Consider the following 19907-nt stretch of genomic DNA (forward strand, 5'->3'; position numbering starts at 1 on the left):
GGAGCTGCCAGGCTACTGCCCCCTCTGTCCCCCAAAGTGCCTTTCCCAGCCCCTGAATTGCTCCCTCCACACTTAGGTCAGTTCCCTGTCACTCCAGTAGTCCCCTCTGCCCCACATTGGGCCCTCTACCCCCAGATCACTTGCCTGCCACCCCAGTCAGTCCAAGTGCAGTGGAGGTGCTGGTGGAGGGTATGGGGTTCCCCCTCCCTGCTTCTGGAATTCCTCCAGACCAACCCTGCATACCCAGACTGAACCTCTGTTTAGTCTGGCAACTGAAGGAAGGGAGGGAGCCCAAGGAGCTGCTGGGTAGCTGCAGGGCCTGGTGGGGAATGGATTAGGTAGGTGTATGAAGCTGGCATGGGCTGCTTCTTATCTCCCCTTGCTGGTGCTGCCACTGCTATTTTTCATAGATTTATAGATTGTTAGGGGCCGGCAGGAACCTTGCAGATCATCAGGTCCAGCTGCTCCACTCTGGCAGGAAGGCAACTAGGGTGAGGTGACCCCAGCGAGGTGACTGTCTAGTCTTCTCTTAAAAACCTGCAGGGTAGGTGACTACACTACTGGAGGCAGTTTATTCCACAATCTGGACACCCTGACTAAAGGAGTTTTTCCTGGTATTAAGCCTAACATGGCCTTCCAGTGGTTTGTATCCATTGGTCCTGGTCTTCCGTGGGGGTGTGCTAGTGAACAGTTGTTCACCGAGCTCCTGATGCACTTCTCTGATATAGAGAAGCTACTATCAAGTCCCTTCTCAACCTTCTCTTCTTTAGGCTAAAGAGGCCCAGGTCCCTCAGCCTTTTCTCATATGGCTTGCCTTGCAAGTCCCTGATCATTTGGGGCTGATTGGGATGGTAGGGTGGGAGATGATCTGGGGATGGAGGGGCTGATTGGGGGTGTGCAGAGGAGACCCAAGAACCAATGGGAGGCAGCGGGGTGATTTGGGGGCAATCCAAGAGGTGTGGTGCCAGTTCTCCACCCCTGCCCCTCCAAACAATGTGGCTAGAGAGCAAGTGAATGGGTCAGGAACGGAGCAGACTTGCAGCCCCTAGCTACAACCCTGCTCACCAGCCTTCTAGCAGGACGTCGGAGCGTTGCACATTAGAGACAGTATTAAGTCATAACTTGTTTGATCACTAGCACTTGTTAACCTTCTGTAATGAGGTGCTCACCCCAGGGGAACGCCCCCCCGGTGGCCACTCTGCCCTTGCTTGGTCTGCCTTACTGGGGAGCTCTCCCCATTGCTTGCCCACCATGCCTTGATGTTATAGTCCTTTGAAGGAAGGGAGGCTGCCCCAGGGCTTTCCAAGCCTGGTCTCACACCCTACCCTCACAGGCTAATTGTGTGTTTAATCTGGGGCTAATCCGATGCTGGGCTACCTCAGGTCTTGATATCTTTGTCAGGACTTATTCTTCCCAGCCTTGGTCCCCTTTTTTCTCTTGGCTGGTCCCCCTAGCCTAGGCCCACTGTACTGGACCTGGTTTCTGCGTCTCAGCCCTTTCCTGGCCATCCTCAGGCAATAATCCTGCTTTGGCTCTTGTTAGGCCTCTGGCCCCACACTCTGCCTGGTTTTGGGTTCTGTGGCCCCACACTCTGCCTTGAGTCTGACCCTAGCAGGGCTCGAGGCAATTGTGTGCCCCAAAGCACACCAAAGCATGAATGCAATGTGCAAAAACTATCCCTTACAGTTCCAACCACAACCACCAGTGTAACTTAAAATGCAGCAAGCAACTGCTTAATACCAGCCTTCCCTTCTGGGCAGCCAAACACCAGCAAAAGGAAAACAGCATGCTACTGTTTAAAATGGAAAACCTTCCCCCCACATCAGAATAGATAAGCATCTATTCACAGAAGCTGTTACTCAGAGTGGGGGGAAAGTGGTCCCTCCCCCTCCCACTGGTGGCAGTTCACTGCTGCAACTACCTGGAGCCTGTGTGGGGCTGCCCTGCATCTATGTCCATCACCACTGCCTCTAGGCTGCCCTGTGGGGCAGTGGTGGCAGCGCAGAGCGGACACAGGGCAGCCCAGTGTGGGCTCTGGGCGGCTGCAGCAGGGAACTGCCAGCAGCAGTAGGGGGAGGGGCCACTTACCCTCTGCTCTGAGCAACAGCTTCTGTGCCGCACCGCAGCTGCTGAGCCTCAGTGGGCAAGCGTAGGGTACATGGGATCGGGGCTGTGCTGTGCAAGTCTCCGCCGGTACTGTGGGACTGGGGCGGGTGGCAACAGCAGTAGGAAGGAAGCCACCTGCCACTTGGGCTGGCTAGAAAGGAAGTCAATTTTCAGAGCCACCCCATCCCACTGTGTGCCCAGGGGGCTGCAGGACACGCCACAGCTAGACTGTGTCTGTTGCAAAGGTAAGAAGTTATGTCCCAAGATGGAGACCAGGGGGTGGGGCACCTGTCAAGGGACAGGGCTACTTTGTGGCCCTCAACAGCTCGTCAAAACTTAAGTGGCCCTCCAGCTGAAATAATTGCCCGCCTCTGATCTAGACCAATGAGTCTTAACTTTTTAGACACAAGTGACCCAGTATTAGACCCCTGAGAAAATGCCAGCTCTTAACTTTCACTGATTTTTGGATAATGGAAAAGTGCTAGAACAATTCTTCTGTTTTAAGGAACTCAGAAAGACCACAAAAGGTCAGAATGCTTTTGACATTATGGATTCCTATTTGAATTCTCTGTGTTTAACTTGTGAACTGTGTAGGTGTCTATACATCTAACAGTTCTAATATTGTGCAGCCCCCTAAAAAGTGTCTTGTAGCACCCAGGGTGAGGTGTGTGTGCATGTGAACTTTTGTAAACACTATCAAAATTAAGCAAGTTCGCTGCATGGTGCTTTGTGATTAACTGTGATGACATAGCCTGGTATGCACTAGGGATTCACAGTTGGATCAACAGGCAAGGATGGGCATTGGATCATGAAATATGAATAAAAAGTGAATTGTTATGTGTTAATGTAGTATTAAGTTGGTAAGTGGGGGAATTTTTAGAAATGCTTCATGCCATTAAAGATCATGTCTATAAGCCTAAATAGAGATTTAGCAATTCTTTGATGTATAGTCCTCCCTTTCAAATCATTAAATGCAAATATTCTTCGTGTTCTAGAGTAATATAGTGCCATGAAAGTAGCATCTTAATGTTTCAGATTTTCATGTATACTTCCACACCTCCTGAAATGCACCTCAGCTCCTTTTAATTGTGATATCCAGGCAGGATAATATTTGTGCAATGTGTATTCTTTTGTTTTTGCAGGGGGCCCAAGAAATGGAAACACAGCCTCCCAATTTCATAGGAAAAGTAAGGCTGGAAGGGCTCTCCGAAGGTCATCTAGTCCAACTTCCTATTCAAGACAGGATCATCCCTGTCTAAATGATCCTACACAAGTGCTTGTTTAACCTATTCCTAAATGCTACACAAACAACCCTGTGGCACAATGACAAAGCACATCACTCAAGCACACCCTAACCTATCATGGGTAAAACAAATTCACTGTGAATGTCCCACCACTGCAATATTAAATATGCTTGATGGATCCAAGAAAAAGGGCCAAAGGAAGGCACAACCCCTCTTAGTCTGTACCAATTCCTTGGTGGTTTCATATGGTACCCATCAAAGCCCAGAAGCGTGGGAAAAAGCAATGCCCTCCACTGTTTTGCACCCTGTGAAGAACAAACAACTCCATGCATTGCATCCCTTTTTTGTCATCCTTTCTCCTCCTTAAATTTATCTAAGACCCTTTAATCTTCTTTTGTAACTAAGTTGGTTGTGGAGCTCTGCTTTGTTATCCTGTTGCTGAGCATTGTCCTCTTTGATATCCACCTTCTCTGGGCTGCAGAGCACTTTCAGGATCTTCCAGCATGATTTCTTTTTGCTTTCTTCCTAAGCAGATTCCCCTCAGGTAAAAGAGGGAGTTTTGATGATCTTTTGATCTCCTTCTTGCTCCCCTTTCTCATTCTTTAAGGGATTCTAGGGGTTAATCCATCCTCCCATCAACTTCGTTTTCTCTTTTTAGCAGATATGTGGTGGGCCTGGAGAGACAGAAATGTAATTTCTGGATTATTATGTCCCTGTTGAAAAAAGAGTTTGATTTCAATCCAGATTGATTGTACTCATTTTGTATGTGTTAGTCTACTGGTAAATAGTCTTGATGGCAGATATGGACATATAACTGTTCTAAATCCTGTAGAACATATTGAAAAGCTTATTTCTGTGATGATTGAAGAGCTTGTAAGCAGTTCCTTCGGGGCTTTGGCTGGTAAAGATTTTATATTTCTAGTGGTGACTAAAATACCTGTATCATTGGTGTTGTAGCAATTAGCATTTTTAGGAGTTTCCTTGTTGGTTTAAGGGCTATGTGCTGTCTGAATGCTACAGAGATATTTTAGGAAAATGTGGTTTTATTGCAGTTATATGAATTGAAGGAGGTAAAACAAGTGTGTCTTTCTTTTATTGCTGTGGAATTGGACAATATAGGTCATAGAAATTTCAATGTCTGCATTTTTTTGGAGGACATGTAGTACAATATGTGGCTTCTATCTAAAGTCCTTGAATTCAGCTCTTTTCCTGCTGCCCCCTTTTCACTAGCTTCTGAGCTCTTTCAGCTCCTTTTCTAGATGTTCTTCATGTTCTGGTTGAGTTTTCTCTAGTTAATGAAATACATTGGTCTTGTATGCCTTTATTCTCAGGTCTTTAAGTTTAGTAAAACATTTCAGAACATAGACTTGACTGAAACCTTTTATACATCCCTGTTGCTGGAGTAAAGTTCTCTCTGTAATGCCTTCTCTATTCTGGATGCCAAATTGTCTTGCTCATATTTGGCTAAGGATATGCTGCTTCTGACACCATTTCATTTCTTATCAGTGCTAGAAGGATGCTGCTGCTCCTTGTGCTTTTGTCTGATTTAAGTCGAAGGACTTAAATAGAAAAGTGTTGATTTTCTGCCATTATTAAATCCTGCTTTACTTCAGGATCCTACTGTTTTAGATGATAATTATATCAGATCAATCAGGCAGGGCTCTGGCGTTGAAGCACAACTGGAGTTCCTAGTTAGACTTGCATTAACAAGCCCCTGCTCTCTAAATACAATTGTTTAAGCTTTGCACATTGTCTCCTAGCTCCTTCAGTTAGCATTGAAATGCTTGGATTTATGTGGCCTTTCCTAAAAATTTTTAATTGTAGTGAGTATTTCTGTTTGGTTTAATGTTCATTTTGCCATCTCCAGCTTTTTATTTCTGGGCTGTCCTTCTGTAGTCACATTTTCAGTTCTTTTTTCTTTCTCCCATACCTCCAAATTAATTTTAATGTTTGTTCTTTTATTATAGCACAAAACAGAATGATACATTTTACTCAGTTATCTAACTTATTTCATTCTCCCTTATGTTGGGGCACTATAAAGTAATCACAGAATCCTAGAAAATTAGGGTTGGAAGGGATGACCTCAGGCAGTCATCTAGTCCAACCCCCTGCTCAAAGCAGGACCAGCCCCAACTAGTTTGTTCCAGCCAGGGCTTTGTCAAGCCAGACCTTAAAAACTTCCAAGGATGGAGATTCCATCGCCTCTCTAGGTAATTTGTTCCAGTGTTTCACCACCCTTCTAGTGAGAGAGTTTTTTTCCTAATATCCTACCTAAACCTCCCTTCCTGCAGCTTGAGACCACTGCTCCTTGTTCTGTCATCTGTCACCACTGAGAACAGTCTAGATCCATCCTCTTTTGAACCTCCCTTCAGGGACTTAATGGCTGCTATCAAATCCCCTCTTGGTCTTCTCTTCTCCAAACTGAAATAAACCCACTTCCCTCAGTCTCTCCTCAGAAGTCATGTGCCCCAGCCCTCTCACCATTTTTGCTGCCCTCCGCTGTACTCTCTTCATTTTGTTCACATCTTTTCTATAGTGGGGGACCCAAAACTGAACACAGGACTCCAGATGTCGCCTCACCAGTGCTGAATAGAGTGGAATACTTTCCTCAATTGTTGGCAACGCTCCTACCAATGCAGCCCAGGATGCTGTTAGCCTTCTTGGCAACAAGGGCACACTGCAGTTTATTGTCCACCATAACCTCCAGGTCCTTTTCTGCAGAGCTGTTATTTAGCCAGTCACTCTCTAGGCTGTAGCAGTGTATGGGATTCTTCTGCCCTAAGTGCAGGACTTTGTCCTTGTCCTTGTTGAACTTCATGAGATTTCTTTTGGCTCAATCCTCCAATTTGTCTAGCTCACTCTGAATCCTTGCCCTACCCTCCAGTATATCTGCTACACCGCCTGGCTTGGTGTCGTCTGTGATCTTGCTGAGGGTGCAATCTATCCCATCTTCCAGATTGTTAATGAATTTGTGCAGATTGTTGTTTTTCTGATTTGTTTCAAGTTGATGGTGATATAAAATTGTGCACTTAGCCATTGCTCAATTCTACTACTTTATGTTTTTAGATTTCACTGTTCTGTTGCATGAAAACAGAGTTGTTACTGATATTTTTCCCATAGGCTTGTTAAAAATCAGACACTCACAGAAAATGAATGCAGTTTGTGTGTTGGCAAATATAAAGGGAAGGCTGCTGGCAAGATAAATTTTGATGTGCTTTGAATATAATCTCCACAATTAATTTTTACAAGATTCATAAATAGTAACACATTTATTTTTTCTGCATTTCTTTCAACTAATGTGACTAAATTTTTCCTTGTTTCTGTAATTAAAGAGCTATTCAACTTGCTGCTTGAAACTGGAGAGGAATTTGTATTGGTTGGTAATGCACTAAACTGACCCAGTAATGCATTTGTGCTTATTGTGGCTAACTGGGCTCGTCCATATGACTGGGGGGAGGGAGGGGAATAAGAATTTTTTTTTTAGAACATTATTATTCATACATATTGGCAAATGTGAAAAAAGTTGGCTTACACTACATCTTCTTAGGGATATGTTAAAAATGATTTAAAGACATGCTTTTTGCCACGTTGTTGCCGCAGACCAACATAATCTACAGCAACTTATATCATATTATTTTGAAAGGCTTTCTTTATGGCCTCTTGGAAATGTAGATAATACTATTGAAGAGAGACGAAGGGCCTGTAAAATGGTAATGTAACAAGTGTCCATAAAGGTGTACATTTAGCTAATAGCAAACTGATTCCTATTAAGCAGGTAAGTGACTTGGGCAACAAACTGAGCACAGTTATTTTTACTAATTTCTTTAGGTAGAAAATGGATTCTTCATTTTTTTGCAGAAAGCCTCTTATTGTGAGATTCATTATTGCTATTGCTGGGATAAAGCTGAAGAGTATTCTGTGAGCAGTCTGTGGATTTGTTGTTTTGTTTAAATTACTATTGTTTTATAAGCACAGTTGAAATATCGTATCAGTAGATCAACTGGGATCATATATTATCTATTCCATGGATTCACTGGCTTATCAAATAAATGTAGGATTCCCATAGTAATATAAATTGATTAAAGCAGATTAATGCAGTACCGCTCATAGTAAATGCTCACTGAAATGAGTTTTTAGAACACCTTTGATCGCATAAAAATATCAGTTCACATGCATATTGATGACAAAGCATTCAGTGTCTGCCCTGATCAACATTAGGTTGCTGGTGCCATTCGTGTATCCCTTTTCCCCATGATATGTTTAGCTTTATGTTTCTTTTTAACCGTAAAAACCTCATCAGTCTTTATTCTGTTCAGATAATACCAGACATGGCTTGTGGAAATGCCAGTTCTAACAACTCTGCTGGAGGTCGGCTTATCACCTTTGAAGTTCCCCAGAACACCTCAGTCAAGTAAGAAAATGTTTTTGTCAAATCAACTTGGAATGTACACACATTTTTTATGGTAGTGTTTAGTACTGAATTTATTTCCAGCAGTCTTGAAAGGAAAACTGTCTGTCTTCCAAACCCCTGGCACATTATTTTTCTAGTGCAATTAAGTTGTTAATTGTAATGGCAGAAATGGCAACTGGCTACATTTATAGCCATCAAATCCAGATAAATGTGAAAAAATGTGTAATATCTTTGTTGTTGCTTTGTATGGCACCATGCAGGGACCATCCTCAGGCTGGATCCCCAAAAGGGTCCCAATCAGGTACCAGCAAGTTAGAACTGCCCCAGGATGATTATTTGATTGTCATGATCCCAGGCTCAGTCAGTCATTGTTGGGATCATGCATCAGATACTATTATGCTTTAATTGCATGTCTGCCAGGGGGGCCAGATAGCCAGATGGGTCATTTTAGACTTCTCCTCGAATAGCAAACTACCTTCTCCTTTTTCATGTTGCCATCTTATGGTCCAGGATCTCCATTTCCATTTAAAACATCAGCCAGACACCAGATAGTTTCTTATTTTGTGATGGTTTTGAAAAGAGTTATCTTTTGAAACAGGGTCCACTTCGAGTCTTTAAGAACGTGTAACAAGAAATCCTAAGAGGGACCTAGTCTGTTTATCCCTTTGGGGCATTAAATCATGCCCAGTGGTGACAATTTAAATATTAATGTTGTTGAATTTTATTCCTCATGAAAGTGTGTAAGAAAGGAGAAATAGGATCCAACTTGCACAGACATTAGCTGTCTCATTTCAGTAGATGCCTTCGGTGAATGGGCTTCAAAAGCATGCTGCCACTACTTTTCCATCATATATTAAAAAGTCAAACACAAGTACTCTCAAGGAGTCTAGTAGAGTCTGAAAGAAATCTGAGTCTTGCTAAGAAGGTGGCATTTCTGAGGAGCCTAGGAGGGCTCATGGGTGTACAGAGACACACTAAAGGAGAAAAAAAAAATCAAATGAGCACAAATCATTTGCACTGTCAGTTGTGTTTGGCAGCTGATTTGGAAAAGCTCTGCTACCTTTTTCCCCCCCCCAAGCCATCCCTTAATAGGCATTTATGCTGCTAACAAGCTGAATTGCCATGGTTTCCCAATCATTTGTAACAGTTTTCCATACTTTCTGTGTTCAAATGCAGATGTACTACATCTGACAACCATTTCTAAAAGAACAGTCACTAGAGATTAGTAAGATTCCATTAATTTTGATAATGGAATGTGACACTCCTTGCTCTCATATTAAGATTACATGAAGTTGTTAGAAATACATACATCAACTTGGATTAAAAATAGACACAAAATAGTGCCCAAAATTTGAGCCTCAAGCACTCCAGCTGTAAGAGGCTCTATCCTTGCATGAATAACATTAATAAAAGCCTATGGTTCTTGATTCCAACTGCAAGGAAAAGCATGGAAATGGGAAAGGCTGGTCTTACTGTATTTCTACCATGGCTAAAACCACCTGTATGTGATGAAATTTTACAAGAGCCCTTGATTCTCATGAGACTTGCAGCCCTGTTTCCCATAAATAGAGATTCAGATTAATTTCTGACTTTTGGATGGTTATATACATTGAACGTTGAGCCTTCGGAGATCTGTTCAATCCTAGTTGGGGTTCTTTCAGACAAACTGATGCAGATATCTGGATACTTGCTAGATACACAATAAGATTCATATTTCACATGTTTCATAGCTAGGTATGGAAACAGTGCACTAAAAGGGCAGATCAATAGAAGTAAGTTATTGTCATGGTGCTTCCGAAAATTTTCTGAAATCCTGTGAGACTGACTGTACATGATTTACTTTCCCCTAGGTGGTTTTACTTTAAGCGGCAAGTTTCCTTATCCAGCAACTCACTGCAGATGTTAGTGACCTTCATAACATGGCCTGACTCATTTTATTTACAAGAATAAATTGTTCTGAACGTTTTATCCAATGTGTTAAAAAAAATAACAGAAAATCCAAGATTTCAATTGGCCTCAATCTCCTACCTTGACTATGTGTTAACATGAGCACTAGCAGAGGGCACCAGTACCACTTAAAATTATTGGGGATGTAATCATAGTTGGGCAACCTGTTGTATAAATATAAGATATTTATTTACATGATCTATGAGTAAAGAATCTGCTTTTGTGCTGTGTTATATTATAGACCGCATTAATTGGGCATTAAGATGGTTCTCTAAGTTAATGGACAACAAGAATACACAAAAATACATGCCTGGGTAGATTCTCCTGGGTCAGTGAAGTCAACTGTCATAGAATCCCATTAATAACTTTATCAGTGATTGTATCTTTTTTCAGGTACACCGTTAGTCAGATTTACTCATGAAGAATTTTGTATGGGGAATGTTTTGGAAGCAGAATGCATGCATCTACCCCTACTGCTGTGAAAATTTTTTGCTAATAAACATATTTACATTTGCTAACGCCCATAGTTTATTTGCAAAAACTCAGCCTTTCTGCATATTTGAGCCTTGTTTGTTTGCTTTTCATTTGAAATGATGTGTATTTTATAAGACCAATTTCCCTTGAGATGATGTGATTATTTTTATCATTCTTGCCTAGAATAAGGCAAGATGCCACAGCTTCTCTTATCTTGTTATGGAAAGTTACAACAACTGGATTTAAACAGTGCTCACTTATAGAAGGCAGAAGTGTTACTCTCCTCCAGGCACTGGGTGGACTCGTTCTTTCTGAGGAAATACTCACACTAGGAAACAACTACTTTATTGGTGAGTAACAGTAACATCTCTTGATCATGTAAGAGAATAATTTTAGCCATCAAATGCAGAGGTAGTTAGAGTTAACTCTCTTTAGGTGGCACTGAAAAAAATGGCTGTGGATGGATATTTTGTTAATTCAAAGCAAGTAAATGCTCCATTAAACTGTATACTAGCTATAATTACACCTGTGGAACTACCTAATTTGGAATCCAGTAAAGTTTCTTGGCCTACACTTAATTAAGATGTACAAAATATTTATACACTTCAGTTTAATGAAATACCTTTTGATCAATACTGTAATAACTGCCACACAAATGGATATTCAAGTTGTTTGACCAAATTCTGTTATATTGAGGTATACTTGGTAGAGAATTTTAGTCTTAAATAAGTTGCATGAATAAAATTCTTTAAGCATACAATTAACTTCAAACAATATTAAAATCAAATTAAAATCTCTTGGCAAGATTTGTTACTGGAAGTTAACATTACACATGCACACAAGAACTGGAATTCTAATGTAGCATCCTTCATTGAAGAATCATATTTAATGTCTTGGTAGAAAGTGTAAAATAAAAATGGTGTGCACTTTATTTAAAAGTATATGGGAAATATCAGTTTAAAGAGATGTTTTATCAATGGAGCCTATGTATTTAATTAAATTGAGCTTTGTGGACAGCTGGTTTGCTGTAATGAGAACCCAAAATGTGAAGCCATAGTAATAATAGTGTTTATTTGTTATCTTGAAATATTTTTAATTTTATCATGAAGAAAAAAGTTCTTACTATTTGGTGATCAGTAATTAATGCTGTTTCTGAAACATAGTGCGCTTTGCAAAAAAAAATGATCAAAAACACTTAGACACAGAAATTTTGGGTCAGATTCTGAGTATATGATTGAGCCAAGGAGAAGCTCACATGTAATAAAATGCCGTATTTTCAGTGTTAATGGTCTAGTTAGCAGAAACCTCATTAAGGTTGTTACCTATTTTATCAGCAGCAGGTTTCATTGAATAGCACTCATGTTCTCAATTTGGTATGCTGGTTTTTTTTTTTTTACATGTTTCTCTTTGGCTGAGATCATAGAATCACATAAAATGATGTTCACTTCCTCTTAAGACTTCTATTATTTTCTTGAATAAAAGCCTTTAATTTGCTAAAGTTAAAGTTCTTATCCAGGAACCTGTCTTCCTTAGGAATAAAGGGTTGCTTTTACCTCATATAGTTAGTTAGTTAACACCTGTAAGTTAGGTAAATTCCTAGTGAAGACAAGGGAGTTTGATTTTCATATGGTGGCAGGTTGAAGTAAAAACAACTGGCAAACCTGGACTTTATCATGATCTTTAAACTACTCCACAGCTGCCTTGACTTTAGTAGGGTTTTACCTTGAGTTAATTATCATGTTAAGAAAGCAGCTCTTTCTTTAGTGAAGACAAGACCAAAGTACAAATATGTCAGCTTTCATCAATAGTACAAAGTTTGCAGCTACTACTGACTCATCCTACCATTTAATTCAGGTATTTGTGACCAGTCTTTCTTTCTTTAATTTCTGGATATTAAAAAAGATCTGTACAGAACATTCCAAAAGTTTTTAGTTTAATTCTATAATAAAATGTCACAATCATCTTGACTGATGCACAAGACTAGTATTCATGGAATAGGTGTGCACCTTCATGGTGTATACTTAACAGGTCTAGTCAGATGCCTGATGAATCCATTTGTGGCTGACAGATGCAATTCCAGAGCGCCACAGCTTGTTACAAGTTTCACAGATCTATATGTGGTCTGAGTTGGAGTCCAGATTTACAGCATACTGCTGCTGCTTTCTCGCATTGCTTCCATTCTCTGGATCAAAGCTGCTTTCTGTTGAGCGTTACCCAGTACCAGATATTCGCTCCAGATTGCATGGGATTCTGCACCCTCCTTCCAGCTTTCTATGCTGATGTAAAATGACTTCATATTATTTTTGCACACATTGTGGTACCGCCATAGAGGGTGACCTCACTTTCCAGGGCTGTTTTGAATCTCACTATACAAAATATTTTTTATCATATGGTCTTTCTTCTCCCATTCCCTTGACAGGCCAATCTGTTGTAACCTTTTCTTTTTGATAGTAGTTTCTAAGTGTGTAAGTCCTGTGTGCTCCCATACCTCCGTGTTTGGTATTCTGTCTTCCCACTTTATTTTTAGGATCTTACGCAGACATCTCATGTGGAAGGTTTTTAGTCTCTTGATATGCCTAGCACATGTAGTCCATGTTTCTGAACGATAAATAAGGGATGACAGCACACAAGTCTCCTTCGTTCCTATCTTTACCGTAGCTGATAGCTTGCTTTTACTCCATGCACGTTTCTGTTATAGCCCCAAATTCTTAGCTGCTTTTCCAGTTCTGTTAGTCAGTTCAGTCTGAAGGTTAAGATTCCTGCTAATCATGGAACCCAGGTAGCAAAAACTGTCAATGACACCAACAGCTTTATCCTCCAGAATGCTGTCAAGTATTGTTTTATTTCACCCCTTGCTAAATGATCACAGTCTTCTTGGCTAGCGATAGAAGTTGCACATAAACTGGTTTAAGTGATCAGAAACTGGTTTAAACCTGTAACAGAACATACGTTCAGTGAACATAAACCAGTTTCAAAATGGCTGAAACTGGTTTAAGATAAACCTGGTTAAATGTAGTATCAGACTTAACTGATTTGGTTCAAACTGATTTATTCAACTTCTGTCCCAGACCCTTTCCTGCTTTGAGTTAAATCACAGTCCCCCAGCATCTCAGATACTTTGTAACCTGGAGTGGGGCTCTGCTCTTTGCTCCAGAGAGCAGGCTGGCCCCACCCCTCTGCTCTCTAGCCAGACAGAGGGTGGGGGCCTCGCCAGACACATGGCCCCTTGAGGAGCAGGGAGGGGGCTTATTCCCTCCCTCCCCTACCAGAGGACTGTGGCTCCTGTCGCTCATTTTCCCCCTTGTCAATCCAGTGGCAGGGGAGAGAGCATGGCCAGAGCCAGCTGGCATGGCCTCTGCCATCCATCTGCTTCACCAGCAGCTGGGGCTGCAAGGCTGAGCCCAGCCAGCCGGCAAGTGCTGCTGATGGTGGAGGCAGAGGGGCCAGCCCAGGCTGAGCTGTCGGGTCCTTCCCAGCAAGCTGAAGCTGGGGCGGGGACTGCATGGTTCCCCATGCCCAAGCTAGGTGGGGCTGTCATGGAGCCCTAGCCGGCTGGGTAGGGCCCCACAGGGTGACCCATGGGAGCAGGGCCCTTTTCAGTGCACTGCAACTGCATGATAGCATGACCCAGCAACATGGGTGGGCCTGGCTGGGGGGTGGACTTCCTGGGCCAGCTTGGAGGTGTCAAAACCTACACGCCACTGTACAGCACTTAGGCCTGCAGCCACACAAGCAGCCATGGGTTGGCTGGGGCAGGGGGCTGTTCTACTCTTCTCACCTCCAGCTGCTGCTGCTATAGCTGTGGGTACACCACACCACCCTGAGGGAGCGAGCAGGAAGCTTTAGCCCATGGCTTCTTTCCCATACGTGGAGCTCTGGCTCCAGCTCCCAGATGCTTTGGAAGGCATCTGGGTGGAAGGCATCCGGGGGCTGCAGCTGGAGCTCCACGTGCTGGGCAGAAGCTGCTGGACTGAAGCTACTCCTGCTGTCTCCCTCTGCCATCTCCCAGGGTGGCGCAGTGGTGGCAGAAACAGGAGGGGGAGTAATTGTTGGAGGTGAGGAGGAGCTGGCTTGGCCTGCCAGGGTTGTTTTTCTTCCCTCATCTCCAGCTGCAGCTGCAGCTCCTGCTCCTACCATACCATGCAGTGCTGCTCAGGGCAGGGAGGATCTTTCTTCAGCCTGTCAGCTTCACCTTGAGGTAGGCTGAAGCTGCCGGGCTGAAAGAACTCCCCCAGCCCTGAGTGGTGCTGTGTGGTGCCACAGCTGGAGGGGAGAGGACAAAAGCAGCTCTGCTGGGCCAAGCCAGCTTCCCATTGCCTCCAGTGATTATTCCCCATCCCATTCCTGTTGCTGCTGCACTGCTGTGGGAGGCAGGCAGGGCGGGGGAAGCTTCAGCCCGGCAGCTTCTGCCCTGTGCATGGAGCTCTGGCTTTAGCTCCTGGATGCCTTGGATGGCATCTGGGAGCTGGAGCTCCATGCGCTGGACAGAAGCTGCAGGGCTGAAACTTCCTGCCTCCCTACTCAGAGCAGTGTGGCATGTAGCAGCTGGAGGAAAGGGGAACAGAACAGCTCCCCTGCCCCAGCCAGCCCACTGCTGCTTGTGTAGCTGCAGCCCTGGGTGCTGCACAGGACAGGGGGTGCGGCAGTGGTGGCTGCCAGGATCAGGGCCCAACAGCACCTCCTGAGCTGGCCTGCAAAACCCATTTCCCAGCCAGCCCTTGCCTACACTGCTGGACCAGGCTGTCACACAGTTACAGTGGGCTAGGAAGGGCACCTGGGGATCCATGACAGTTCCACCCAGCTTGGGCACAGGGTGCCGTGCAGCCCCCACGGCCTCAACCTGGGCTGTCCGTCAGCCTCTGCTGTCAGCAATACCCACAGGCCAGCTGGGCTCAGCCCCACAGCCTCAGCAGCAGCCTCAGCCCCAGCCCTGGTCAGATAGCAGGACCATGCTCGCCAGGACTGGCCAGGCCCCCCACCCCAGCAAGAGCAGGAGGAAAAGCTGGGCAGGCCCCACCTGGGGTCCCATGCCCAGAGACAGGGGAGTTTAATATCCATCCCCTGCCCCCCTTTGCCTGAGGTGCTGCCCTGGCCAATGTCTGGCCTTGGGGACAACCCTGGCAAGGGCTGCTTCCCCACTCTTCCTCCAGGCTGGGGTCCCTACAGGCCAAGGTAGGGGTTTAAACTCCTCCTTACTTAGCTCCTGCTGGGGCCTGGTCATGCCCTACTGGTCAGCTTCCCTCCAGCCTTGCAGCTGCTACAAACAGATGGGAGGGCTGCTCTAGCATCCCCTGGCTTCTAGCCTGAGGCAATACAGGCATGTGCCCGCATTTCCAGAATTAAACATGAATATCTGTGCGCTTGTAAATCAGTTTGGTCTTTGCAGGTTAGACTAACCTGCAAAGATTGAATCAATTTGGGATCCAGCTTTCTGAATGTCTGTCCCTAGGCCTTGAGACTAATTGCCATCTCAAAGTTTGAGATTTTACAGGAAAGATTCACTGTGGGCAACCAAGGTCACATCATTCACAAACAGGAAACCTCTTAGAACCAGTTCTTTCACCTTGGTTTTCACTCTAAACCTTGTGCTGTTGAACAAGCCTCTATCTAGTCTGGTTTAAAGATACATGATGACATTGCTGTCCTTGAATACATGAAGAAGCAGGAATGAAAAATAGATGTTAAAAAGCATGGAGCCTTATAAACACCTCTGTTTCACGCTATTGTTGATGTTAAAGACATATGATTCTTTTTTTTTCATACGCTATAATTACCTTCATATCTTGATGTAATGAGCAAATGATTTTCAACAGTTGGGGGGGGGCACCCCAGTTTCTTCAGAACAGTAAAAAGGTCCTTTTTTGTTAACTATATTGAAGGCCTTTGTCAGACTGATGAAGGCTATGTACAGTGGTATTCATGGAGTAACAGGCAAACATAAATAAAAATAAAATGATACATGCATCGTAGGACTGAGCAGTTCTATAGTTTGCAGTAGGCCTTTGTGAAGCAGCTAGTATTTGTTTTGCCAGCCCCACTCCCCTGTACCCTACTTAGCAGCTCCAAGTCCGGCTCCAGTTCCCTGCTGCAGTGGGTGGGGACTGCCCGAATCATCAAAGCTCTCCAACTCTTTTCTGAAGATTTAGAGAGCTTCAAATCGATTCAGACGTTTTTACTGGTCCCATGATTCAATTCGGATTTGGCGATTCGGCCACCAAATTGGGCCGAATCTCCTCTGAATTGAATCAGCACCTGAAGCTTCGCACAGCCCTAGTTTGCAGTGTATTGGTCATACTTTCAGTAGATTTTCATATACCTTTTCTTTGAAGAAAAAAATTCCTCCTTTTGGTACAATTTTTATTTGGTTAGGAAGGTTCTAATATACACTGGAATATTTGAGGTCAGCAAACACTTTATGAATAATCTAACATTTTTATGTCCCTTCAAGTGAATTATTTTCTTATCCCAGACTACAGTTCTTTTTATTAAAAATACTGGGAACACGGGAGCAATGTTCTAAAGGAAGAAGGGAGATAGGATACATACCACGGTGCTAGAAAATCTGACAACTCATAAAATTTGTTAAAAGGAAGGAAATGTATTTTTCTCATGTTTTTTTCTTCTCAAGGGATTGTGGAAATATTTTATTTACTTTTCATCTGTATAAGTTTTCAGTCACCAAGGTACATGCATTTGGTATAGACAGATGTCATACTTGTATCAAAATCAAAGGGATACTGATACAAGTTGTTACAGTGTGACAACTTCATCTCCATGATTTTTTAGTGTTATACAACTTCTCCTTTAATCCTGCTTCACTCAGTGTCATAGGACAATTAGATCACTTGTATCACTACAGGTTCATGCAGAGGTAACAGTTGCATCATAATGGTGACTGCATGCCCCGAAGCAGCAGCTCCTGTTCCCTTTTAAGGTGGCAAAAATATATGTTTACCTGCATTCCTTTGGGTTCCGAAACAGAGCCAAATTTAGGTCACAGAATGAAATTCAGTCTAAAACATGACATTTCACCTGCTTCTGCATCAATGATGTACAGAACCACAAACTCTGGTTTCCATGGAAAAGCAGGACTTGGCACATGGTTCACATTTGCTTCAAATATGACAGAGTTTTATGAAAGTTCTGAAAGACATCTAAGATTCACGTTTGTGACAGAATCAGGTTAATTATTTACAGTTTTGTGTCTCACTGATAACATTTTATGTTCTGTTAGTATGCATGCTATGTTTTACTCTCTGTAAGCATCAAAACAGACATGTAGATGAATTTGTATACCAAAGAACAATTAGTTTAATAGCTGATTGGTACTTACTCTAGTAATCTTGGGCCTACAAGAGATTGTCAGATGATACAAGCAGGGCTCAGAGCCACTCTAATTAAAGCGCCTGCTCTTCCACCATGGAGCACATGTGGAGACACCCTGAGGCACTAGGAAAATGCGCATTAACCTGTGTTAATGTGCATTAACTAAAGAGCACTATTTTAAAGTAATGCTTAATGGTCATTAGTTTATTTTAAAGCACATTAACTAAGTAGCACTTCTTTGTGATGTTGTAATGCACATTAAAATAGGCTAATGCACGTTCAAGCACATGTGTAGGCATACCTGCATAGTGCCAATTTGCTTCTAGGAATATGCCATCAAGCATGCTGTATTTTCTCACATGTAGCACATCCCGGAATTTGATGCATACCTTTTTAGACTTATGGCTCCATGAAGGAGGGATAGAGCCTAATTGCCAGTTGACTCAGTCTCCCTTCCATGCTTAACTAAAGCTGAGATGCTAGCAGTTGCTGAAAAATGGTCTGGCTATGAAATAGGAAGAGAGAAACCAGAAGCAGAATTGCTCTAAGGAAGATTATCTTGATTAGTGGAACATGAAGACCATTAAAAAGGAAAGATTATAAGTAACACTTCTGGAGTGAAGAACAATGAGCCATTATGTCAACTGACTCTTTCCACTGCCTGAATAGTAATGTAACAGTTGCTGTAGTATGGAGTGGGAATCAAAGTAGAATGCTTCTGTCCTGGTCAGAAAAGCAGCTTACGTGGTTAATACATGCATGTCAATTTTTTTTTTTTTTGGCGGGGGGTGCAGATTTTGGGAAAAAGATGTATATTGTATGCAATAAAATATGGTATTTACTATATTTGGGTATGTCTGAAAAATGTAAGGGTTACAATAAAAGTACTTTTTCTGTGTTTTCAAATTCATATTTTAAGTATTTGTTGGAACTTAGCTAATTCTGTGCAATTCAGTATGTATTGGCTGCTTCTCTCTTTTTCTTTCCCAATTTCTAATTAGAACTGTTATAGAAAAAGGGGAAATATGAAATGCAATTTTTTTCGATCTACAGCTTACTCAAGTTACTTCTTAATCTGTAGCGTGAAAATGTGTTATTTGGCCTGGTACTTTAATTATCTCTTACAAGACATTACACATAATCTGATGTGCCTAAAACAAAACATTCAGGGACATATTACTTTTTTTACTTATGGTATCTATTTAACTAAATTAACATTTGTTTTAAGATATTTAGACAGCACTGAAAGGAATCAGAAAGGAGGACACAATAAGATACTGATTAACTAATTGAGTTATTCAGGGAAGAATATCTCTAGGACTAGAAATAATACAGCATCTTAAAGAACCAGAAGTAAATAACTGTGAACATATTGCTTCCAACATCTTGAACAACCACCCTGTTCTTTTCACTGTCAATGACTTTTGGAGGTTTAACAAAGAACAACATGTATTCTCTATAGTACAGTCCCGAAATTTCATCTCTCAAACAATTGCTATTTCTGGAAATGGACAAATTCCTTACTTCTTAAAAGCTTTGGTGCAGCGTCATGATGGTTCCATAGGTCCGTATAGAATAGTTATTAAATTGCTACAGTCCATTCCTGTTGCTAAAAATGAACCATCATGAGAAAAAGGAAAGGATGCTACATCCAATATTTGACACTTGGTATCCATATTCCATAGCACATTTTTATTTATATTATCTGCCTGAGAGAATGATTTTAATGAGATTTCAGTAAGACAATATCACATTTACAGCTGAGAGAGACGATTTTAAAAAGACAAGTGTGTCATGGATGATTTAGGTGTGGGATAAGGCACGTCCCTCCATGTTTGCTGGTTTAAATCCCTACTAAATTGTTACTGACCAAAATGGCTATTGTGTAGTATAAATGAGGTGAGCTGTTGGTTCAGCCCAGTTGTATGTAGTAGAACTGCTTCTGTTTGGCATTAAAGGTAAGGTTTTCAAAGTTACAAGTGCCCAACTTGAGGTACCTTTTAAAAATACCTTTTTCTTTAGGGAACACTTGCACAATATTTTCTGAAAATCAAGTCAATTTAATATGGGCCTCCAAAACTAGAAGCAATGACAGTTGTTCAAATGGGGGGTGGGGGGGAAGAGCAGACAGTTGAGCATATGGGAAAATTGAGAAACATTTTCCTGTATTAAAAATAATCACAATACCTATTTCTTCCTTAAAAAGCTATGAGAAATTTACAAATTTAGTAATCAGTTTACTTTTTGAAAGCTGTTCACAAAGGAGCATGTTGAAATAAAAAAATAAAACCAGAAAAGATTAGTGGGGATATGTGGGGAGCCGGAGGAAAAGCAAGGGCAATGTTGGACCCCTGCTAAACCAGATGGGGCAACTGACAACTGACGCCCAGGAAAAAGCC

At 42.4% G+C, this 19907-nt stretch overlaps 1 protein-coding gene across 1 annotated transcript in view; it reads left to right on the forward strand.

The window, feature by feature from the left end:
- DNER (delta/notch like EGF repeat containing) overlaps window positions 1-19907 on the forward strand; it is a 242759-nt gene that overhangs the window by 39039 nt on the left and 183813 nt on the right. The window contains exons 3-4 of the mRNA XM_019532557.1: window positions 7667-7761; window positions 10366-10532. Of these exons, the coding sequence (XP_019388102.1) occupies window positions 7667-7761; window positions 10366-10532 (262 nt within the window). The remainder of the gene's footprint in view (window positions 1-7666; window positions 7762-10365; window positions 10533-19907) is intronic.

The sequence above is a fragment of the Crocodylus porosus genome, unplaced genomic scaffold (genome assembly GCF_001723895.1).
Source record: "Crocodylus porosus isolate Cpor-Errol unplaced genomic scaffold, CroPor_comp1, whole genome shotgun sequence".
NCBI lineage: Eukaryota > Metazoa > Chordata > Crocodylia > Crocodylidae > Crocodylus > Crocodylus porosus.